The 25,454-nt window shown below is 46.6% G+C and overlaps 2 protein-coding genes across 2 annotated transcripts; both read left to right on the top strand.

Annotated features, from left to right (window-relative positions):
- Positions 1-1,210: 1,210 nt before the first annotated feature.
- Positions 1,211-7,414, top strand: LOC107297101 (aurora kinase B-B; the record flags this gene model as incomplete). Its single annotated transcript, XM_015826459.1, has 6 exons — positions 1,211-1,274; positions 1,404-1,601; positions 3,351-3,489; positions 4,555-4,703; positions 4,915-5,089; positions 6,869-7,414. Coding segments are annotated over 6 exons (902 nt in total), but the record flags the coding sequence as incomplete, so codon positions are not given.
- Positions 7,415-14,214: 6,800 nt separating this feature from the next.
- VAMP2 (vesicle associated membrane protein 2) lies at positions 14,215-22,450 on the top strand. Its single transcript, XM_015826458.1, has 5 exons — positions 14,215-14,282; positions 19,246-19,366; positions 20,544-20,702; positions 21,767-21,818; positions 22,434-22,450. Exons 1-5 carry the CDS (start codon positions 14,215-14,217, stop codon positions 22,448-22,450), a joined length of 417 nt encoding a protein of 138 aa, XP_015681944.1.
- The last annotated feature ends 3,004 nt before the right edge of the window (positions 22,451-25,454 follow it).

The raw sequence follows: 25,454 nt of genomic DNA, 5'->3' as shown, positions 1-25,454 counted from the left end.
GGGTGCCGTCAGCCAGACAGTGCCGGCTGGCGACCTCCAGGGGGAGGGCCTTCTCGGTGGGAGCTCCCACCCTCTGGAACGAACTACCCCCAGAGATCCGGGTGATCCCGGATCTCCCCTCCTTCCGCCGCGCCCTTAAGACATGGCTCTTCCAACAAGCGGGATTGGCCTAGGGGAATTTTTAGTGGGGTTTTAAGAGAAATTTTAACTATATAGGCCACAGTAAATATTTCTTTTTAATCAGGTTTTAAATTGGGTATTTATTGTTGTACTTGTTTTATAAGGCTGTCAGCCGCCCTGAGTCCGTAAGGAGAAGGGCGGGATAAAAATTGAATAAATAAATAAATAAATTTTCTATGACTTTTTATGATCCCACCAGTTCTTCCTTACAGGCAAATGATATTTCTTGCAGATCTTCCAATGTGCCATTGTTGCTACTTTTTTTTATATTATTATTATTATTATTATTATTATTATTATTATTATTATTATTTAGACATGAACCTCAGTCAACTGAACATTCAAATTGGCTAGCGCTGATGGTTGACACGGGTTGCTACCAGCATCCTAGGTGTCAACCAGGTACCTCCTTAAAATGTAAGATGTTCCGAGTAGTGCAGTTTTTTGTAGCATTGCTGGAGTTATTGCAGGAAGCTGCAGTTTCTTGATGCATTTTGCAGAGTTTTTGGACACAGTTCCCAGAAATATTCTATATTTCTGATTCTATTCTATTCCTAATTCTATTCTATTCTGTAATTCAATTCTATTCTATACATATTCCTATTTCGTATTCTAATTATTCTTATTCTATCCTATCCTTCCCTATCCCGATCTCTATTCTATTCCTATTCTCTATTCTATTCATTCCTTATTTCTATTCTATTCTATTCTCCATTCCATTCTATTCTATATTCCATTCTCTTTCTTATTCTATTCTATTGTATTATATTCTATATTCCATTCTATTCTTAATTCCTATTGCTATTTCTATTCCTATTCTGTTCTCATTCCATTCCATATCCCTGTCCCTATCCCTATCCTGTATTTTATTATTCCATTCTATTCCATTCCGTTCTATTCTCACTTTAAGTCGTACAGTCGTAAAATCGAGCGCCTGAACCAAACGCCTTGTCTGCCTGCCGCAATCCTGCTCTGGATTGTTGCTCGTGTGTCAAGGACTGTGTTCTGATTCCGCTTTCTGGCTCCGCAGGTATCCCAGGTCGGGTGCCCATTGACCCCGGTTCCGGCGTGCCACCCTTGCAGGACTGCCCAGAGTGAGTATATATATTCCCCCCCACCCCCAGGGGTTTGCCCCCCCAAAAAAGAGGAGTGGGCGTTTGAAATCCCACCGGGGTGGGACGCTCCTCCCGCCTTGACCCTCTCCTGCCACGTGTCCACGCCAGGCCACGCCGGATCTTTACCATCGACGACTTTGAGATTGGGCGGCCGCTGGGCAAAGGGAAATTTGGCAACGTCTACCTAGCCCGGGAGAAGGACTCCAAGTTCATCGTGGCACTGAAGGTGCTCTTCAAATCCCAGATGGAGAAGGAAGGGGTGGAGTACCAGCTGAGGAGGGAGATCGAGATCCAGTGTCACCTCAGGTGAGTCCACACCTGGGCCCACCTGCGTGGAGTGGCGTGGAGTCGGGGCTGGGAGCGGAGGCCGGCGTTTGGCGGCTTGACGGCGACGTCCACGATTTTAACAACCGTTTAGCTACCGCCTCCTTCCCACGCGCGCCCCAAGCTGGGCTATCTACGTTCGTTTACCTGTTAAGATGTAAATTATATTAATGTGTAATTATAGATTTATAATATATAAATCTACGCCCAGGCGGTCCTCGACTTAACGGCGGTTTGCTTGGTGACCGAAGTTATTACGGCACTGGGAAAAAAAACCTGTGACTTATCCCCGTAAAACATACGAAGAACGGTTGCAAGAATTGGGTACGGCCAGTCTAGAGAAAAGGTGGATCGGGAGGGACAGGATAGCAGTCTTCTGGGATTTGAGGGACTGCCACGAAGACGGTGTGTCTGTTTGTGCGTAAGCAATTATTCTCCAAAGGGGCTGGACTAGAAGACCTCCAAGGTCCCTTCCAGCTTCTGTTCTGTTCTCTCTGTTCTATATTCTATTCTATATTCTACATTATTCTATTCTATTCTATATTCTATATTCTTCTATATTCTATTCTATATTCTATTCTATACTCTATATTATTCTATATTCTATATTATTCTATATTCTATTCTATTCTATACTCTATTCTATATTCTATATTCTATTCTATTCTAAATTCTATTCTATACTCTATATTCTATATTCTATTCTATGTTCTATTCTTCTATATTTTATTCTATATTCTACTCTATATTCTATATTATTCTATTCTATATTCAATAGTAGCTGTACCCGGCCACGCGTTGCTGTGGCTCAGTCTGGTTAAATGGAAAAGAAAGAAAAGAGAAAGCGCACGTTTCTAATATGTTTAATTTCACAATGCTTGTGGGTATACAATATTTTTTGTTGTTCCATTGTCTGTGCATCAATTCCAATGCAATGTCACACGAAATAATTAAATCAAAATGAAAATAAATCGAAATCAATGAAAATTCAATTTAACAATGCAATCGGAAACATTGAAATGGAATCGTAAAATTGGAAATTTGGAAATCGTAAATGGATCGTAAATTGGAAACATTGAAATGGAATGGTAAAATCGTAGCGTGTGTTGCTTTTACGTCCAACAGATGGCGCTGTTTTTCAAAAAAGCATGTTTTTACCTGTCACAGGTATGACATCTATATTATATAGGCATATAAAAACACGCGCGTATTCGAATGCAACGTTGTGTCAAAATTTCAAAGCAATCGGTGAACTTTTGGAGATTTAAGATTTTGAACAAACAAACATTTACATTTTTATCTATATAAGAAGATTATTCTATATTCTATTCTATATTCTTCTATTCTATATTCTATTCTATACTCTATATTAGTCTATATTCTATTCTATATTCTATTCTATATTCTATATTATTCTATATTCTATTCGATTCTTGTATTCTATATTCTACTCTACTCTATATTCTATTCTATATTTTCTATTCTATTCCATTCCATTTTCTATTTCTGTTTGTTTTAATTATTGGGGTTGCCATTTAACGTAGGGGTCCCCAACCCGCAATCGGTGGACCGTTATCGGGCCGTGGCATGCGAGCAACCGGGCTGCACAAACAAAGCCCTGTCAGTGGGATGCGGGCAGGATACAAAAGCACACCCTCTCTCCGTGGAACCAGCCTCTAGTGCCCCAAAGGTTGGGGACCTCTGATTTGCCGTGTCTCCCCTTCCCTGCAGTCACCCCAACATCCTGCGCCTCTACAACTACTTCCACGACAAGAAGCGGGTCTACCTGATCCTGGAATACGCCCCTCGGGGGGAGCTCTACAAGGAGTTGCAGAAGTACCAGCGCTTCGACGAGCAGAGAAGTGCCACGGTCAGCCGCGCTCTTGAGGACTGGACACTTGGATGGGGGGGGTTGTGTCCTCTTATGAGAAACGGGAGGTTTTGGGGGTCTCCACTTTTGGTGCACTCCAACTTCGGTTAACCGACAGGTCTGTCTTTCGTAATTTATTGAGAAGGGAATCTTTGTAGCTCAGGGCTGGACTGGGGAGGGGCTGGTCCTTGGGGCTCCCTCTGAGCTTGGTAGTTTTCTCGGAGACGTTTCATGACCCCAATAGGTAACATCATCAGTGTGAGGGCATGTGGGGTTTGTTCCTTATTTATATACTGTATAGTCCAGGGGTCTTCCAACTTGGCCCTTTGATGGCTTGTGGACTTCAACTCCCAGAATTCCTCAGCCAGCGTGCCTGGCTGAGGAATTCTGGGACTTGACGTCCACAAGTCTTAAAAAGGACGTTTGAAGACTCTTGGTATAGTAGCTTGCCCTGCCATTATTGGGGGGGGGGTGTTCTTGGTGGTGCCTTAATTAGGCATTTGTTAATTGGATAGACTTTACCATAGTTTCAATGTGGGGACGGTGAGCAAGCCAAGTCCAAGAATGGGAGAGAATTCCTGGAAACTGGGCTCTCTGACAAGTCAGCCATCAACAGGAACATGGAGATAAACCAACATATACATACTATGTAAAAGAGACAAAGACAAAAGACCACAAAACCTTGCCAGCAATCAATCCCCAGATAAGCAAGAGATTAACACCAAGGTTAAATACTGGACCAACGATCAAGCAGTTCCCCAATCAAGGAACTATCCACTCAGACAAACATGCTAACATTAAATAACCTGCCTCCTCTTCACAACTCCCCTCCCTTGTAGCACTGATGATGTTCCCTAGTTGGGTCATGAAATGTCTGCAAGGACCCCCCCCCAGCTCAGAGAGCACCGGTAGGACCCCCACAATAATTTATTTTATTTTCTATTGAGCCTGTGGGTTCGAACCAGTCTCTTCCCCTTCCTTCGTGCACCAAAGGGGCAGCTGGGCTGTTTCGGGCCTCGGAGAGGGTGGCATCGCCAACCCCCCCCCCTTTGCCCATCTCTGCAGTTCATAGAAGAGCTGGCCGACGCCCTCCTGTACTGTCACAACAAGAAGGTCATCCATCGCGACATCAAGCCCGAGAATCTGCTGATGGGGCTAAAAGGGGAGCTGAAGATCGCTGATTTCGGCTGGTCGGTGCACGCCCCCTCGCTCAGGTGAGTCGGCGGACCCCCCCCTCCCCAGGGTGGGCGATTTGAAGAGAAATCGGACGTGGAAGACGGAGCTCGCCTTCCGAATGTCTGCGGCGACCGCATCGGCAAACCGGAAGTCCAGGGTGGGCGATTCGGAGGGTCCAATGCTTCCTCTGGGCTTTCTCGGGAATCGCCGGCTTTGGTTAAGCCCCCCTTCCCCCCCATTGCTCCTCAGGAGGAAGACCATGTGCGGCACTCTGGATTACCTGCCCCCGGAGATGATCGAAGGCAAACCCCACAACGAGAAGGTGGATCTCTGGTGCATCGGGATCCTGTGCTACGAGTTCCTGGTGGGGACTCCGCCCTTCGAGAGCGAATGCCACTCCGAGACCTATCGCCGGATCGTGTCGGTGAGCCCGTCTGCTATCACGCAGGAGGTTCTGCCCGAGACTAGCTTAATTCAAGATAAAGGTCTATGGAGATCCTCAGTCCTCCAGGTCAGGGGTCCCCAACTTTTGGGCCGGTACTGGGCCGTGGCCTGTTGGCCACTGGGCCATGGCAATGGCTGGTGAGTACATGAATGTGGGTGTGAACACACCCCACTCGTGCTAGCACCGCCGTGCGAGCGCTAGCAGCCCATTTGCGCATGCACATGGGTGCTAGCGGCCCCTTTGCGCGTGTACCCATTTGCGGAGGCACGCACATTACCCTGCTCCTCCCTTTCCCTCCGGGCCACCAGGACACGGTTGTCCCAAAGGTGCTTTTTCCCAAGAGGCAACTGGACTTTTGCTTTTCCTTGAAGACGTTTCGCTTCTCATCCCAGAAGCTTCTTCGGTTCTGACTTAAACGAACCAAACCGAAGAAGCTTCTGGGACGAGAAGCGAAACGTCTTCAAAGGAAAAACAGTCCAGTTGCCTCTTGGGACATTCAAGACGAGGCTTTGCTGACTGAGGTAGGATTAAAATTCGCGACCTTTTGGTTTCTAGACCAGCCTCTTTCCCATAACACCAAATTGGCTCTCTTTCAATTTATTTACATATTTGTATTAATATATATATATATACACGTCCTAGATTACAACGGTTCGGTTAGTGACCAGTCGGAGTTACAATGGCGCTGAAAAAAGGGACTTATCACAATTAAGGACCTTTGCAGCATCCCCCCGTGGTCACGGGATCAAAACTCAGACCCTTGGCAACTGGCTCATATTTATGACGGTCGCGGCGTCCTGGAGTTGTGTGATCCCCCTTTTGCAAACTTCTGAACCAAGTCAATGGGGAAGTCAGATCTGCTGAACGCCCCACGTTACTAACTCAACAACTGCAGTGATTCACTTAAGAACCAGGGCGAGCAAGGTCGTAAAATGGGGCAAAACTCACTTCACAGCTGTCTTGCTTAGCAACGGAAATTTTGGCTGTGATTCGAGGATTCCCTGTTTGTTCCAGGCTAAGAAGCCTGTGATGATCGGATAAGTCAGTTTTCTGCTCTTGAACTAACCATGATGCCTGGGTTTCCAGGCAACCTGCTAAGCTAAAATAAGGTTTGCTGGTCTCAGTAACATCATCATCATCATCATCATAAAGTTGGAAGGGACCTTGGAGGTCATCTAGTCCAACCCCTGCTCAGGCAGGAAACCTTGTACCATTTTGGACCAATGGCTGTCCAGTCTCTTGTGAAAAACCTCCAGTGTTGGAGCATTCACTGCTTCTGGAGGCAGGTTGTTCCACTGGTTAATTGTTCTCACTGTCAGGAAGTTTCTCCTTAGTTCTAGGTTGCTTCTCTCCTTGCTTAGTTTCCACCTGTTGCTTCTTCTCCTGCCTTCAGGCGCTTTGGAGAATAGCTTGACTGCCTCTTCTTTGGGGCAGCCCCTGAGATACTGGAAGACTGCTATCCTGTCCCCCCTCGTCCTTCTTTTCATTAAACTAGACATACCCAATTCCAGCAGCTGTTCCTTATATGCTTTAGCCTCCAGTCCCCTAATAATCTTTGTTGCTTTTCTCTGCACTCTTTCCAGAGTCTCAACATCTTTTTTACATTGTGGCGACCAAAACTGGATGCCGTATTCCAAGTGTGGCCTTATCAAGGCCTTGTAAAGTGGTATTAACACTTCAGGTGATCTTGATTCTATCTCTCCATGCCTTGCTGTTTTAGCTGTATGCTCATTTTAGCTCCGCTTCCATTCCTTACAGGTCGATCTGAGGTTCCCCCCTTTTGTGACCGAAGGCGCCAAGGATTTGATTGTGAAGCTGCTGCGTCACAACCCAGCCGAACGTCTCCCGCTGCAAGCCGTGATGGAGCACCCTTGGGTGAAAACCCACTCCAAGCGGGTGCTACCCCCGGTTTTCAACCCGGTGTCCCTGAATTAACTCTGCCAGGAGGGACTGGGATACCCAGATGAACGGCGTCCCCAATGGATGGGGCTGCCAAGGATTTGGGGAGGGGGGCATTATTGCAGAGTTTGGGATAGGGACGTCTTTTCGGGATGGCAAACGTCCTTGCGCCCCAAGATTCGTACTTGAAGAGCTGATACAGACCAGGATCTCGTTTCGCAGAGCTTGGAAAATAAATTTGTGTGGCCACCTTCACCTGCGTGGGCAGCTATTCCTGGACATAGGAAAATCCCCTTTTGATGTCCTGATCTTGGCGGCTGATCCCTTCCTTCGGGATCATCCTGGATCTGTCACCGTGTGCTGGCCAGTTTCTTGATTCTTTTTTTTTTTTTTTAAGGAATAAGCCAACTATTTCCCAAATGGTATTGCTCGATCTCTGTGTGTATATATTTTCTAGGGAACTGTTGTAATTTTAATAAAACTTCCAGATTTGGCTGCTTTTTTGACTTTTTTCTCCCGATATCTATTTCTGGAAGTTACCCTGATGTTCCAAGACACGGCGAAAATGGAAATTGCCTGGATTGGCATCGGGGCCTTGGCACGATGTTTCGATTAACAACGGAAAGGATAAAACAAGAAATAGGAATTAAAATAGTCCTTGACTTACAGTCCGTTTGTTTAGTCACTGCTCGGAGTTACGACAGTGCTGAAACAATTGACTTATGGCTGTTTTTCCCAGCATCCCCTTATCACGTAATCAAAATAGGTTGCTTGGCAACTGATTCATATTTATGATGGTTGCAATATCCCAGGGTTGTGTGATCCCCTTTTAGAACAGAATAGAACTGGAAGGGACCTTGGAGATCTTCTAGTCCAGCCCCCTACTCAAGCAGGAGAAACTATACCATTTCAATTAATCAATGAATCAATGTGAATAGAGCTGGAAGGGACCTTGGAGGTCTTCTAGTCCAGCCCCTTGCTCAAGCAGGAGAACCCATACCATTTCAATTAAATCAATGAATCTGAGAATAGAGCTGGGGGGACCTTGGAGGTCTTCTAGTCCAGCCCCCTGCTCAAGCAGGAGACCCTAGACCATTTCATTTGATCAATCAGAATAGAGCGGGAAGGGACCTTAGAGGTCTTCTAGTCCAGCCCCCTGCTCAAGCAGGAGAACTCATACCATTTCAATTAATGTGAATAGAGCTGGAAGGGACCTTGGAGGTCTTCTAGTCCAGCCCCCCGCTCAAGCAGGAGAACCTATACCATTACAATTAATGAATCAATCGGAATAGAGCTGGACGGGACCTTGGAGGTCTTCTAGTCCAGCCCCCTGCTCAAGCAGGAGAACCCATACCATTTCAATGAATCAATGAGAATAGAGCTGGAAGGGACCTTGGAGGTCTTCTAGTCCAGCCCCCTGCTCAAGCAGGAGAACCTATACCATTTCAGACAATGAGGGGGGTTTTTTTGTCCCCCCCCCTCTCCACTTGGGAGGCTGCTGCCCAGTTTGGAGTGGATTTTATGGAAATTTTAGGGTGTTTTCCTTTGCTTCTCCCCTCAGAAAGGGAGTGAAAAAGGAGGCCCACCAAGATGGCGGCCTCCTCCTCCTTCCCCCTCCTCCTCTCCTTCCCCCGCCCCTCTCCGAAATGCCCGGATGTGACAGCTCGGCCGCCATTTTGCTGCCTCTGCCGAAGCGAGCAGCTTCATTCGGGGAGCGCGAGCCTCGCAGCCGCCGCCGCCGCCGCCGCCGCCGCCACTGACCGACCGCCCGCCAGCCAGCCACAGCCAGCGTCCTCCGAGATGTAAGTAGCGCCCGATGCAAGGCGGGCACCGGCGTGCAATGCTCCCCGGCTTGCATAACGGCAGGTGCACGCAAGAGCGCGGGGGATTCTCTCCGCCGTGCGGCTCAGCCGCCCACCCGCAATGGTGGTGGGGAGGGTCGCGTGTTTTTTGTGTGTTTTTTTTCCTAAATGGGGAAGGGTCGTTGCAAGGAGACGGACGGCGTGCACGGCTGCCCGGCTCGCATTGGACTGGGTGCATAGGCGAGCGGCTCTCCCTCCCACGCATTTTTCTGTTTTTGGCCTGGGGGGGGGGTCTTTTGGTGAAGGGCGTGAATGGGGAGGGGGCTAGCGAGAGATAAATACATAAAGCAACCTTGCTGTCCTTTTTTTTTTTGGATGCAATTTGATGCCTCCTTCTTGGTCTCTTGTCCCCCCTCCCCATCCAATAGTCTAAGGTGATGAAAGCAGGAGCGGTTCAGATCTAAGGGGGGGCTACTGCTGCCTTCATACACCCCCTCCCCAAAGAAAACACACACAAGGGGGGGACATGGCTTTAAGCTCTTTCCCTCCCCCCCCCGCCGGATCGCCGTCGCAAGAAACAGGGGCGCCCCCAATGAATAAACAGCTGCACCCCTAAAATGGAAGGTCCTTTTAAAAAACCCTTCCCCCCCCCAAAAAAAAGAATCTCGAAAACCGGGGAGATGACCCTCTCCAACGCCCCCCACCCCCCCTGGGGTGAAGAAAAGAAAAAAAAACCCTACAGGTACTATTGCATTAAAAAAAAAATTATTTATTCTTTCCCAGGAATAAATGAGGTCATCTTGCACGCTCCTTCTTCCCTTTTGTAAACGTGCAAAAAGAGGCGGGGGCTAGAAAGGGGAGCGGGGGGGGGGGAAGGCGATGCTGCCTTTTGAATGCAAAATGTCTTTTTTTGCATTTAAGGTTTTTAGAGCCCCCCCCCGCCTTTGATCTAGGGTGGAGCCATGCAATTTAATTGCACCCCTCCCGTTTTAAGACACATGTGTACGTATGCATGCATGCATGCATCTATATATGGATGGTCGTCTGGCTCTCATTTGTGCAAATTAACCAGGGGCGGGTCGTTGGGACCTGCTGAGCAAACCCCCTCCCCCCAAAGGGTGGAGAGGATCAAAAGCAGGGGGGAAAAAAAGCAGTATTTACTTCCCCGCCCTATTTTGCATACAGGTGGAAAGTGGGTGTGTTATTTGGGGGGGGGGGCTGTAAAAATGTCTTTTCTCCCCCCCCTGGGAATGGCTAAATGGTGAAAATTGGGGGGGGGGAGTATATACATTTGCAATAAGACCTCTGTTTCGAGCGGCCAGGAATGAACAAAAAAAACTGATGTGAAAGGAAGGGGCACCAAGAGGTGATTTTTCATTATTATTTTTTTAAATTTTGGGGTGGTGCCTCTTTAAGACAGTCGCATCCTCCCCTTTTGGAGTATTTTTAGATTTTGCAAACGGGCAGATGGAGGATGCTAAAAATATCAAACCCCCCCCCCCTTTTTTTTTCCCCTTTCCCCCAGGGCTATGGTTTTCCACGCACCCTTTGTGGTGGATGCGGTTGTTTGTCTGTTTATTTTCCTGGGTGTTGGGTGGGTGGGATGAGATCCGTCCTGTTTGGGCTTCTCAATCCCACCCCTAGGTGAGAATGCTCCGTTTAAGGATGCAAAAAAGAAAAAAAACTGGAATTTCAAAAGGGATGAAGGTGCATTAGTGGGAGTGGCTGGGGAGTGGGAGATGGGTAGAGGGGTGCTGCAGAAAATAATAATAATAATAGGTGTTTTGCCCCTGCCTAAAATGCAGGGTAAGGCAGAGGGGGGGGACATTTAGCTGGGAATGACAGCTTTTAACATCTGGATGGCACCGTATTGGCGATTGGAAAGGAAGTGGGAGAGCAGAGAAGCCATATTTTATTGGTGCTCCGGGTGGACTTCAACTCCCAGAATTCCCCAGCCAGCGTTGCTGGCTGGGGAATTCTGGGAATTGAAGTCCACCCGTCTTAAAAATAGCCCTGATTGAAAATTGCATGCTTGGGAGGCAGAATAAAACAGGAATGCTCCTTCTAAAGTTTCTAAAGATGCTCCTGGGATCGTGCAGAGCGCCGCCGTGTCGTTCTCGGAGGTCTGATGGGGAAAAAAAAAAAAAGCCACAGACCTCGTGGGAAATGGCTATTCTGCAATCTGGAACAGAAGCCCCGCTGCAAATTAAGCTGCTTTTTGACCGTTTGAATACAAGGCAAAAAAAAAAAAAAAAAAGCCCAAATCTGACAACATCCGTGATTATCAAGTGGGATTTAAGGGGCCTCCAACCTCTTAACGTGTTGCGATAAACTGTTTTTTATTATTATTATTATTATTATTTTCTAACAAGGGGATTGAATGGAAAGACTGCATGGAATAAACACCGGCGGCCTCCTGCAGGTGCTGAATCATCACGGGCAAAAAAAATAATAAATCGGAAATATTCAGTTCGTTCTTCCTCGCAAGCGTATCGCAGCTCCCCCCCCCCCGCTTTTTTTAAAGGCCGCTTTTATTCATTTTAATTCATTAAATCGATCGGCCGCCCGTCTCGCCGTCAAGAAAGGAAGCCCAAACACACCGTGCCCTAATTTCGTTTTTTTTTTAAAAAAAGAGGCGTTCCATTCTTTTCTGTAATAATCGAATTTTTTTTCCTTGCAAAGAGTGGCTTTATTAGCAATTTGCCCCCCAACCCTGGGACCCTTTTTTGCACCTTCCTTCCGTGCTTCGCTCCCAACTGCTGCGTGTGATCCGTATTTTCATCCTTTAAAAAGGAAAATCCGGCACCTCCAATTGCAGAATTCTGATTTTTGCTTTATAAACAATCGCAAAAAGACAGCAAAGCCCTGAATTTGGAGATGGAGCGTTCGCTGTAATGAAAAAGGACGTTGTGATCTAACAGAGGCGGTTGAGGTTAGCTTGGCTTTCCGTGAAAAACCCACAAAACCCTCATTTCTCCAATCTTTTCCTTCCTCTCTTCAAAAAAAAAAAAAAAACATAATATAACCAGCTGGGAGAAAGCCACAATAATGTGGTGTTTTTTTTTCCCCTTCCCCCTTTTGTCGGTGGGATTCGAATTCGCAATCTCCGTGGGTGGATCTGACTTAAATCTGGGCCGACAGCCGGATCTGCAGAGGGCAGAGAGACTGATAGCGTGACCGGGCCGAACAAAGCCTCTTGTTAACAAAGCGCTCGGCCAGTTGAACTGCAGCCTGGGTGATTCTTCACAATTGTTTCTGCTTTTGTAGACAATGAGATGCATTCTTGGTGGGTTGTGTCATACTCACAAGGCTGGTTTGAATGGTTCGGCCTTATACAGAATAACCGCTGGGTCAGTGTGACTCAACCTCAGTGAGTTTAAGAGGGGTGGACTTCAACTGGGGGATTCTGGGAGTTGAAGTCCACCCCTCTGAAACTCACTGAGGTGCAGAAACTCTGCAAAAATAATAATAAAATGAATTGTTCCTAAATCCAGCTTGGTTTGCCTCGCCTCTTAAGACTCAGCCACTCACCTTGGCGAGACTCAGATAACTTTTGAGTCTTTTCTCTCTTCTTGGTCTCCTTTGTTTCGGTTTATTTCCCACTAATAATAAAAATCCAGATTTTATTTATTTACTTATTTTGCTTGCCACCCTTGAATGTGTGTGTGGCTTTCTCGGCAGTTGTGGTCATTGTTAAGTGGGCGATTGGTGTTGTGTCTGTTTCCATACAACAACCCAGTATCTGAATTTATTTTTATTTATTTATTTATTTATTTATTTATATATGTGTTTGTGGATGGATGGATGGATGGAGAGAGAGAGAGAGCGAGATAGATATCAATAGATAGAGATAGATAGATAGATAGATAGATAGATAGATAGATAGATAGATAGATAGATAGATAGATAGATAGATAGATGGATATAAATAGATTAGATGGATAGAGATAGGGATAGATATAGATAGATATAGATATAAATTGAGATAAATATAAATAGAGAGATAGATAGATAGAGATAGATATAAATATAGAGATAGAGATAGATATAGATATAAATAGATAGAGATATTGAGATAGATATAGATAGAGATAGATATAGATATAAATAGATTAGATGGATAGAGATAGGGATAGATATAGATAGATATAGATATAAATAGAGATAGATAGATAGATAGATAGATAGATAGATAGATAGATAGATAGATAGATAGATAGATAGATAGATAGATAGATATCTACATTTATATAGATTCATTTTTTCCCCCTTAGGAAATATTTTTTGGTACCCATGCCTGCTCCGGAAATATTTATGAATATTTACTACCCTGAATTAACGGTTTTACAGGGTCATAAAAAGACAGTTTGTTGATTTGTTTGTTGGTATCCCGCTTTATTATTTTTACAAATAACGCCAGGCAGGAGATACGTCTCATATTTTCTTGGCAAACGGATGACTCCGTTCGAAGCCCGGCTTGTTATTGGCGCGTCTGCTTCTTTTTAAAATGTGGATTTTAACACGTTTCAAGCTTTTGCCTCCTGTTTTGGGGATTGAGTGGCTGGGATTTCCCCCCCTTTTTTTCCCTTTTTTCTTTTTGCATGCCCATGGGAGCCACAGCGAGCAGCAGTAAATAGATTTATATCCTAATATATATTTAGCCCTCACATCGTCAATAAAATTAGGAATGACTGTAAATAGACTGCCAGTTCTTGAATATAAATGGGAGGTTTCTGGCTGTTCAATGCAGAGCCCCCTATCTGTATAAAGATATATATATATATTTATTTGATAGCGATTTCCTAACCTGGTTACTTCTGGCAATTTCATTCCACAGCCTGGGAAAAGAGCTGGTTTATTTGACAACGGAAGGATGGTGCTTCAGGTGCATTGAACTAAACCAGTGGGCCTCCATCCCTGGGGGGGGGGGGTTAAGAAGAGGCTGGACAGTCACTTCTCTGAGATGTTTTCCTGCTTGAGCAGGGGGCTGGACTAGAAGACCTCCAGGGTCCCTTCCAGCTTCTATTCTATCCTGCTCTATTTCTATTTCCTATTCTGTTCTCTATTCCATTCTATTCTATTCTATTGTATTCTGCTCTATTTCTATTTCCTATTCTGTTCTATTCTCTATTCCATTCCATTCCTTCTCTTCCTATTCTATTCTGCTCTATTTCTATTTCCTATTCTGTTCTGTTGTATATTCCATTCTATTCCATTCCACCCCACCCTATCCTATCCCATCCCATCCCATCCTCGGTTTTCACGGTGAGGACTAGTAACTTGGGCAGTTTTTACAAAAGAGGAGATAGCTTTGCAAGTGGCCGGGGTTTAAGCGCTTAAATTCTCTGCCTTGCTTTGGGCTTCCTAACAAGCTCTTGGTCGCATCTGGAAGGGTTGGTCCGGATGGTGTTGCTTATTGGCGGGGTGATGTGCGTGCGTGTCTCGGGATCAAAGCTGTCGGCGATGTCACGGTGGGGACCTCGTGCGCCAGTCCAACTCCGAGCATCCTTAGTCATCTTTGAACAGAAGCATTGAAATCCTACCGCGTTCCCAGAAGTGGCCACTGAGTCATCCTGTTGGTTGCAGGAAGGTTGACTGCAAACTCAACCAGAGGGGAGGGGGGATCCGGCTCCGTCTGGGGAGGGGGGCTGGAGGAAGGCAGATCGTGTCTTTTTTTTTTTTTTTTTTGGGTAGATTATTGGGGTGGATGGGGAAAAATCCTTCTGAAAATATTAGAATGGAATGGAATAGAAATAAGGAATAGAATAGAAATAAGGAATAGAATAGAATAGCATAGCATAGCATAGCATAGCATAGAATGTATGGAATAGAATAGAATAGAATAGAATAGAATAGAATAGAATAGAATAGAATAGAATAGAATAGAATAGAAAATATGGAATGGAATGGAATAGAATAGAATAGAATAGAACATGGAATAGAACGGAATAGAACGGAATAGAATAGAATAGAATAGAATGGAATAGAACGGAATAGAATAGAATAGAATAGAATAGAATAGAATAGAAAATATGGAATGGAATGGAATAGAATAGAATAGAATAGAATAGAATAAAATAGAATAGAATAGAATATAAATTAGCATAGTATAGCGTAGCATAGCATAGAATAGAATGTATGGAATAGAATATATGGAGTGGAATAGAATAGAATAGAATAGAATAGAATAGAATAGAATAGAATACCGAATAGAATACCGAATGGAATGGAATGGAATGGAATAGAATAGAATAGAATAGAATTGGAATATGGAATAGAAATATGGAATAGAGTAGAATAGAATAATGATAAGAATGGATTGGAATATGGAATAGAATAGAATAGAATAGAAATATGGACTAGAGTAGAATAGAATAATGATAAAAATAGAATAGGATGGGATGGAATGGAATGGAATATATGAAATGGAATGGAACGGAACACAACAGAACAGAATAGGTGGAGTGGAGTGGAGTAGAATTACAGAACAGAATAGAATAGCATAGAATGGGACCTTAGAGGTGTTCTAGTCCAGCCCCTGCTCAAGCAGGAGAACCTATCCCATCTCAGACAATTCATTTTGGGGAGAAACCCCTGAAGTTTCTGTGTCAAGAGTTGGTCCATCTCTCTGACTCTCCCTATCATCCATCTATCTATCATCTATCTATCATCTATCATCTATCATCTTTCTATATATATATATTTATCTCTATCACCTGCCATCTAGCTATTATCTGTATCTATTCTCTCTCTCTCTCTCTGTCCATCCATCTATCTACCTACCTACCTACCTATCTATGTCTGTCTGTCTATGTCTATCTCTATTATTTATCTGTCTGTCTGTCTGTCTGTCTGTCTGTCTGTCTGTCTGTCTGTCTGTCTATCTATCTATCTATCTATCTATCTATCTATCTATGTCTATCTCTATCTATCTATCTATCTATCTATCTATCTATCTATCTATCTATCTATCTATCTATCTATCTATCTATGTCTATCTCTATCTATCTATCTATCTTATTATCATCATCATCATTATTATTATTATCATTATTATTATTTTGACTGATGAAGTTTCTTGGATGAGCAGCGAAACATCTCAGATTAACAAATTCTGGTCCAGTTGCCACGATTCAATCTTTTAGTTATTTTGTGCCTGGATGATTGAGTCTGGCATTGGCTTATATTTCTGAAAATGAAGGATTTCTGAGCAGCCGTTTGGATCTGCTAGCTAGACAGAATTCGGCTTCGGTGCTAAAAACCCGGCTGCCTTTTATGAAAGGTCAGCCAAATTCAGTGAGTCCGAATGTAACCTATTATCTATCCAATACAGGCAGTCCTTGACGTACAACCGTAAATAAGCCCAAAATTTCTGTTGTTAAGCGAGTTTTGCCCCATTTTTATGACATTTCTTGCCACCGTCGTTAAGCGGATCGCTGCTTAAGGTAGTGACACCGTTGTTAAGTGAATCCGGCTTCCCCTCCCCCTTGACTTTGCTTGTGAGAAGGTCGTAAAAGGGGACACCGCGACCGTCATAAATGTGAATCAGTTGGCAATCATCTGAATTTTGATCCCCTGGCCACGGGGACGCTGCAACAGTCGTAAAGTGTGAAAAACGGTCGTAAGTCATTTTTTTCACTGCTGTTGGAACTTTGAACGGTCACTTAATGAACTGTCGTTAAGTGAGGACTACCGGTATAATTTTTCCCTGCTCTTCTTCGGCCCAGATTCCCCATTCCGAAGAAGCTTCTTTCAAGGACAAAAAAAAAAACAAACCAAAAAGCCAAAACACTCTAGTTGCCTTTTGGAAAAACAATCTGTTCTTTGGGCCAGGGTTGGACTAGATGACCTACAAGTTCCCTTCCAACTCTGTTATTTTCCAAGCTACGGGTAGTCCTCGCCTGAACGACCGCAACTGAACCCCCAAATTTCCATCGCTCAGGAAGACAGTCGTGAAGTGACTCGCGCTATATTTTATGCCCTTTTTCCCCCCGCCACAGTCGCTAAGCGAATTGCTGCCGTCCTTAAGTGAATTGTACGGTCGTTAAATGAATCCGGCTCCCCCCCCCATTGGCTTTGCTTGTCGGAAGGTTGCAAATAGTGATCAGGTGACCCTGGGACGCTGCAACCCGTCGTAAATAACGTGCCCGTTGTCAAAGGCTCACGTTTTCATCACAGGACTGTGGAAACGCAACGGTCGTAAGCGCGAGGACAGGTCATAAGTCAGTTCGTCAGCGCCCTTGAAACTTTGAACAGGCACTAAACGAATGGTCGTAAGTTGAGGACTTTAACTCCCAGCTGGGATCTTCAAGCTTGGCCCTTTGATGACTTGTGGACTTCAACTCCCAGAATTCCTCAGCCAGGCAAGCTGGCTGAGGAATTCTGGGAGTTGAAGTCCACAAGTCATCAATGGGTCATAGTTCCCTCACGCTGGCTGAGGAATTCTGGGAGTTGAAGTCCACAAGTCATCAATGGGTCATAGTTCCCTCACGCTGACTGAGGAATTCTGGGAGTTGGTTCACAAGTCATCAAAGGATCATAGTTCCCTCACGCTGGCTGAGGAATTCTGGGAGTTGAAGTCCACAAGTCATAAAAGGGTCATAGTTACCTCACGCTGNGGCAGGACTGGCCTAGGGGTATTTTAAATTGGTTTTAATCAAATTTTTAGTAGAAGCGGCCAAATTTGAATATTTATTTTTAATCATTTTTAAATTTTGTATTGTATTGTATCATTGTTTTAAACTGGCTGTAAGCCGCCCTGAGTCCTCCGGGAGAAGGGCGGGGTATAAATTTAATAAAATCAAAAATCAAATCAAAATCAAATCAACTCCCAGAATTCCTCAGCCAGGCAAGCTGGCTGAGGAATTCTGGGAGTTGAAGTCCACAAGTCATCAATGGGTCATAGTTCCCTCACGCTGGCTGAGGAATTCTGGGAGTTGAAGTCCACAAGTCATCAAAGGATCATAGTTCCCTCACGCTGACTGAGGAATTCTGGGAGTTGGTTCACAAGTCATCAAAGGATCATAGTTCCCTCACGCTGGCTGAGGAATTCTGGGAGTTGAAGTCCACAAGTCATAAAAGGGTCATAGTTCCCTCACGCTGGCTGAGGAATTCTGGGAGTTGAAGTTCACCAGTCATCAAAGGGCCAAGTTTGAAGACCCCTGTTCTACAGTCTGATTCCAAGCCTTTGGAACATCTTGTCACCTAACGAAGATATTTCCAATTTTCTTTTCATCATGTAGAGATGACTCCTACTACTACTAATGTACTATTACACTACTACTGTACTACTAATCTTGGTTTGTTAATCCCTTTCCAAGGATTAAGCATAAAGCTCTTTTTCTTAACGCCATCCCTCTAATTACCCAGCTATTCCCACTCCTGTCTGAACGGGGCCCTTTTATTCAGCTGAAACTCTCAAAGGCGAGCTAGGCCTATATATTTTAAGGAAGCACTTCCAAAATGAGAAGAAATTTCACATTACACCTTTAAAATGACTAGCATAAAAGAGGGGGTTTGAGGGGAAGGTGGGAGAAGGCTGGGGAATTCTGGGAGTCGAAGTCCACCCAGCTTAAAGCAGGCTGGCTGGGGAATTCTGGGAGTTGAAGTCCATCTTAAAGCAGGCCAGCTTGGGAATTCTGGGTGTCAAAGGCCACCTATCTTAAAGAATGCTGGCTGGGGAATTCTGGGAGTCAAAGGCCACCCATCTTAAAGCATGCTGATTGGGGAATTCTGGGTGTCAAAGACCACCTATCTTAAAGAATGCTGGCTCGGGAATTCTGGGAGTCCAAGTCTGCCCATCTTAAAGCAGGCTGGCTAGGGAATTCTGGGAGTCGAAGTCCACTCATCTTAAAGCAGGCGGGCTGGGGAATTCTGGGAGTTGACATCTGCCTGTTTTAAAGCATAATATCTGGGGAGTTCTGGGAATTGAAGCCCCCTCCTCTTAAAGCAGGCTCTCTAGGGAATTCTGGGAGTTGAAGTCCACTCATCTAGCCCCAAATGTGGCGCCCGATCAGGGATTTGAATCAGCCCTGCCTGTTCCCATTCACAAGAAGGGTTCCAAGGACTTTCTTAGGCCTGCACCTGTCCTTCCCAACGTCGTCGATGCCTAGAACGGGCGGCCTCCACTTCCCAGAACCCTCAGCAGGGGCTAGCTGGCTGGGGGATTCTGGGAACTTAAGAACAAGACTTAGTTAGATAGGTACTTCCTGCCTATGATTTTTTTTTGTTGAGGTTGGATTAGCGAGAAACGGTTGCAACGAATGGGTCCCAATTCAGCCTCTCAGACCCCAACAGGGGGGTTTCTCCAGATTCAGATGGGCCTCTTTGCACCTGTAGGGAAGGGGTCTTTCAAACCCATAACCCCCCCCCCTTTGTTTTTAAGCTGACGTGTGTGTGTGGGAAAAAAATCACACCCTCTTTGTCTTCTTTCAGGTCGGCTAATACTGCTGTACCACCCGCGGCTGCCGGGGGAGAGGCCGGGGGTCCTCCCCCCCCACCGCCCAACCTCACCAGTAACCGGAGGCTCCAACAAACCCAGGCTCAAGTGGATGAGGTGAGGATTCTGGGAGTTGAAGTCCACGCTAGGGGAGGGGAACGTGGCTCCCGAGGTTTTGAGGATGAGGTGGTGGTGGTGGGGGCATCTTGTGCCTCTATTTTTTGTTAAGGTTTGATTTCCCACCAGCATTTGCAATACCAATGATTTTCTCAATATTAATTACATTTATATTAGCGTGTACATTATATTAACATAGACATTAACCTTCTCAGTTGGTTTTTGATTGATGTGAAATAAAGGCATACTCCTCAATTTACTTTGGCTTTAAAAATGACCTTGAGCTCAATCTCCACAGACCGGGGTGGGTTTGGGGGGGTATAATAGGAATTGGGGGGGGGGCTCTGGGAAATCTACCTCTCCTTTAGTCAGTTGTACTGTGTGTCAATCTTCTCGACTTCTGTGTGGTCCTTGGTGCCCCCTCTGAGCTTGGCGGTTTCCTTGCAGACGTTTCAGGACCCGACTAGGGAACATCATCAGTGCTTTATGTTTATAGAGGACTTCTGGTTTTGCGCCCGTAGCATATGGCTGCGGGAGAACGGACCTCCGCTCCCCATGGCTAGTTTCGCCCTGCCAGGGGAACCCTAGATGGGTCCGAAGTCACCCCAAAGAGGTGACAGTGAACGAGGGGGCGCCCCGGTGATCACAAAGCGACGGCGGTCGCTTTGTTTGATCCGGGGGAAGCCCTCCGACCCAACAGGAGAAAGGCTAGCGTGAGATCAGCGTCTAGCCTGAGCTACTTGCAGCCGAAGTCCCAGAGCACGAACCTGAACATCGGTGATCTGTGTGCTTGGAATTGGTGAGAGTATTGATCTTCTTTCTTCTATCTACGAATTGAATCCTTGAGAAAGATCCCCAAAGCAAGAAAACCTCCGGAACGGGAGGGAGGGGACGATATCCCCATTCCCTTATAGATGGAAGCGGCGAATTAAAATTAAGGAGGAAAGAGAGATACTAAAATTCGATTTAGAAATATTTTTTAAATGTTATTTACTCTTTCATTGTTTATCCCAATTGGTAGTTCCTTGGTTGGGGTATTGCTTACTTCTTGGTCTCCTGTTAATCTCGGGGTTAACCCTCCGCTCTTCTCTCGGCTTCGGCACGTGGTTCGTGGTTCTTTTGCTGCCTTCTGCTACGTCTCTCACCTTCTCCCTGCCATCTCTCTCTTTCCCTCCAGGTCGTGGACATCATGCGAGTGAACGTAGATAAGGTCCTCGAGAGAGATCAGAAGCTTTCGGAGCTGGACGACCGTGCCGATGCCCTTCAAGCCGGAGCGTCCCAATTCGAAACCAGCGCCGCCAAGCTTAAGCGCAAATACTGGTGGAAGAACTTAAAGGTAGGATGGGTGGGGTGGGGTGGGAGAACGACCTCCTCGCCCACAAACTTCGTTGCCTCTTTCCCTTTAGCCAAAGGATCAACCTGATCTTGATTTGGAGACCCCGTGTAGTCTTCTCCCTCGGAAGCGCAGCCGGCATCCGGCGAAGACCTCTGAGGTTAAAGAGATTGTAATAGAATCATACATTCAGAGTTGGAAGGGACCTTGGAGGTCATCTAGTCCAACCCTTTACTCAAGCAAGATGATGATGATGATGATGATGATGATGATGAAGTTGGAAGGGAGCTTAGCGGTCATTTACTCCAAGCCCCTGCTCAGGCAGGAAACCCTATCCCATTTCAGACAAATGGCTGTCCAGTCTCTTCTTAAAAACTTCCAGTGTTGGAGCATTCACCGCTTCTGGAGGCAGGTTGTTCCACTGGTTAATTGTCCTCACTGTTAGGAAGTTTCTCCTTAATTCCAGGTTCTTGGAAGCGAGCACCAGATAAGACTATTAAATTAAATAAACGGAACCCTGGATTCTTGAGTTCAAAGGACCTTGCATCACTCCTCTAGGGAATAACAGAGTCAGGAGGGACCTTGGAGGTCTTCTAGTCCAAACCCCCTGCTCAAGCAAGAGACTCTAGACCAGGGGTAGGCCACCTTGGCCCTTTTATGACTCGTGGACTTCAACTCCCAGAATTCCTGAGCCAGCCATGCTGGGGGGAAAGGGAGAGGTTTCCAAGCTGAGCCATGCTGGCTCAGGAATTCTGGGAGTTGAAGTCCAGAAGTCCTCAAGGGAGCCATAGTTCCCCCATGCTGGCTCAGGGATTCTGGGAGTTGAAGTCCACGAGTCATAAAAGAGCCAAGGTTGCCTACCCCTGCCCTATACCATCTCAGACAGTCTCTTTTTAAAAGCCTGCTGGGATGGAGTGCCCATGATTTCTGGTGGCAAGCCGTTCCACTGGTTAATTGTCCTCCATGTTAGGAAGTTTCTCCTGAATTCCAGGTCGCTTCTCTCTTGGGTCAGATTGCAGCCAATTCAGACCGCTCACACGCCTGTCTTTCCTTCTTTCTCACGGCAGATGATGATAATCCTGGGGGTGATATGCGCCATTATCTTGATCATCATCATTGGTGAGTGACCCTTTGCCAAAGGCGGGGCGGTGGGGAGGCAACGAGGGACAGGAAAAGGCCCTTAAGTGTGGGCTCTAGAATTGAGCCCCATTTGGAAATTGGCTGCCGGGAGATTGACCCAAATTATCGCAAAGCCCTTCGTTGTCGTTCCTCCGTTTTTGCCAAGACTTAAGGTTGCCAACGATGGCGGACAATATTGGTAAAAATTCGCTTTTTACGTTTCGTCCTCGACTGGCTTAAACGACCGTTCAAAAGTCAGCACAGCACTGAAAAAAAGCGAATTACGCTTTTCACACTTAAAAGGACCCTCGCAGCCTCTCCCGGGGTGTGTGTGTGTGTCACGTGATCCAAATTCCGACGCTTGGCAACTGACTCGTGTTTACGACGGCCGTGGCGTCCCGGCGTAGTCGCACGATCCCCTTTTTGCGACCGTCTGAGCCACAAAATCAGAGGGGAGGAAAGCCGGATTCACTGACTAAAAAAAGATGATCAAAGTGGGCCAGTCACGGGAGCAACTCGTTTTGCGACCTAACGGCCATATATTATTTCCGTCGTATGTCGAGGACTCCCTGTAAAATATCCCTTTTTTTTCCTCTCTCTCCTTTTTCTCCGCAGTTTACTTCAGCACTTAGTGGAACTTCTCCGAGACGTTTTCCCCATCCAGGAACAGCGGCCGGGAGAGGCGCACGGGGCCAAGTCTTCCAGCGCCAGCTTCCCCTCCATATACCCCCCTCGCCCCCCCTTACCCCTCCCTCTCCGCTCCCTCCCCTCCCCCGTGTGTGTGAGTGTGCGTTGCGTGTGGGTGTCTTGTAAATAGCCCGATTTGTTATTTATACCTATACATATATACATATACATATATATATATATACATAAAATATATATATATTATATTATATTATATTTTGTCTGTTTGTAGATTTCTATCTAGACTTTCTATGTGTCCCCGCGGCCCCGGGTTTGCCCCCCCCGGTGTTTTTTCAGTGTCTTTGATTTTTAATGACAACCCTGCGAGGACCAAAACTCGCCTGCCGGATTCTGCCCTCCGTATCCCCCCTTCCCCAATTCGGTGGGCTCCCGACCCCCTTTTTTCCCCCCTCCCGGGGAAATTGCCACGCTGAGCACGCCCGGCCTTGGATTGTGTTTCCTCCCCCTCCCAAAATAATCTGGAATCTGGAAGATCCTTAGTAAGAAGCCGGCTAGTTGGGGGGTACGAAGTTCTCCCTCTTCGGAGTCACTCCCCCGTTTTACTCTCTTCGGCCATGCTGCTAGTCCTCAGCGTCTTTGCCATTTCTCCTCCCATCTTACCCTTTCTCTCCCGTCCCCCCGGGGCCTGCCTGGTGATCTCCTCTTAAACCTTTTTTAGTTTATTAACTTGAATTCGACTTGTACTGCCAGTTTTTTTTTTTTTGTTTGTTTTTTGGGGTCCCCTAAGTGTCTCAGCTCGCCTGGCGTTGGGGAGTTAGCGCCGTCGCCTCTCCCGGGGGAAGGGGGGCGGTCCCGAGTGCGAATCCTCCCGCCCCCCTGCACGGCGTTCTCTTTTTCCTCCTCCGGACCACGGTGGGATTTTTTTAACTGCCATTCACACTCTTGTTGTAGAAACCGTTCCTCTCTCTCTGTCTCTCTCTCTCCCCGTTGTTTTGATTTTCGGAACAACGGGCGACGACGACGACGCGGCGAGCGTGTGATTCTTTTACATTCCACTCGTCCTTCTCCCAAAGGAGAGACGAGAAGACCAGTTTCCCCCTCTTATAGGACCTGTGTTTTCTTGCGATCACTGCCTCAAACCCGTAAGGAGTCGTGTGCCTGTGGGTGGGTGTGCATGCGTGGGTGTGTACGTGTGAATACAATAAGAGCAATGGAGGAGGAGCAGAGGGGAGCTCCCGCCCGTCTCCTCGCGGAAGACGCAAAAGAGCATTTGCTGAACAGAACAAAAATCAGCAGATTTGGCGACCCCGGCGTTCGTGGCGGCTCGTTCCCGGGACCGGGATAGACCCTTCCCGGCCGGTCCTGAGAACGAAACGAGGGCTGCGCCGCGTTCTAATCCTGCGGTGAAGTTCTAATTTATTCTTAAGGATTCATTTTTATTTTTTTTTTGTCGGCGCCGTTCTCTTTCTCGACGAAGGTGGGTTTAAAAGCAGGAGACGGAAACGGCTCGGTATGAATGGCTGTGGATAACAGACACCCCCTCCTCCTCTTCCTCTTCCTCTTTGTGCGCCCCCTCCCCAGTGTTGGCCCTGTCCAAAGCCTGGCCACTTTTCAGCTTTGCAAAAAACGTCGTAGTTGTGATCCTTGTGACGAGTGACCACCTCCTCAACCCCCCCCTCCCGTTTTCAGCACAAACTGCCATGTTTCCTGGGCCTGTAGGCTACCTGTGAGGTTTTTTTTAAAAAAGCGTTTTTTGGGGTGGGGGGGTACACCCGCCCCCTTCCCTGGCCTTCCCTCTCCTCTTCCCCCCCTCCCACTTCCTCCCCAAAACAGGAGGAAACAGCTGTATCCTGTCTGTACACAAATTGCCCCCCCCTGGGGTCAAGGAAATCTTTTTGAAGAGGAAGAAACGAAGAGAACAACAAGACGTCTGCAAAAACATTGGGGATACGGAGGGGTCCTCGGCAGGAGAACCCCCGGTCCAGATGCCCTGCTGGGGGGGGGGAAGAAAAAAAAAAGGATTTTGGGGCTGTGGGGAGGGGGGAAAGATGACCTGCCTGGGAAAAGGGTCAGGAATGAAAGGGGCAGAAGTGAAAAAAAATTTGGGAAGGTCTCCTGGCTCCTAGTTTGGAGGGACGACGGAGCGAGGAGAACTTGAACGGTTTGAGTGTGGCCTTCACTTCCATCCTCAAATTCTCAAGCTGGAGGGGGAGCCTTCTTCGGGGTGATCTCCTGGGGAGAGAAGAATGGGGGGGTGACCACACCTTGAGAAATGGAGTCCCAGGGGACGGAAGGGACGGGTCCTTGACGCATCGTCTTCCATATATAGTCTAGGAGAAGAGCCGTCTACGGTAGGAGGACACTGGAGCTTCTTCTCAAAAATTACATTATTATTAAAAGGCAGATTGGTTTTTTTGGGGGGGACAAGCTTTGCTGGGTGTTTGGGGGAGCTCCAATGTTTTTTGGGGGGTTGAGGGGGACACAAGTCCCCCGATTGTGAGTTCGATTGTGAGTCCAGGAACGGTTGTGGGTCTTTCTTCGCACGTTGGCGCTGTCCGCTGTGCTGAAAAAGCAGCTTTGGAGTGGCCTTTTAATCAAAGCGACTTGGCATTTAAAGGAGCTCCTGAAATCCTGGTGAAATAGCGTAAAGTGGCTATTTTTTTCTCCCCCCCCCCCTCCAACTTAAACCCACATTTTTAACATGGGTGGGCTTCAGCCCCCAGCCCAGCCAGTTTGACATAGCCAGCCGAGATGGCCGGGGAATGCTGGGAGTTGAAGTCCACCCGTCTTTTAAGTGTGCCAAGGTTGAGGAATGATTGGAAGAGAGAAAGGGGTAAGGCAGGGGGTAGGCAACCCCCTGGTGTAAAGGATTTATATGTGGATGGGGGGCGCTTGGGAGGAAGAAAAGGGGCTGCCCCTCTCCAGTTGGCCAGCAGGTGTCGCTGTGGACGCGTGACTTGCCCAAGGAGATGGGAAAAAGAGGAGAAA

Source organism: Protobothrops mucrosquamatus, unplaced genomic scaffold (genome assembly GCF_001527695.2).
Source record: "Protobothrops mucrosquamatus isolate PMUCROS unplaced genomic scaffold, P.Mucros_1.0 scaffold3145, whole genome shotgun sequence".
Taxonomy (NCBI): Eukaryota; Metazoa; Chordata; class Lepidosauria; order Squamata; family Viperidae; genus Protobothrops; species Protobothrops mucrosquamatus.
This window is presented reverse-complemented; position numbering and strand designations above follow the sequence as displayed.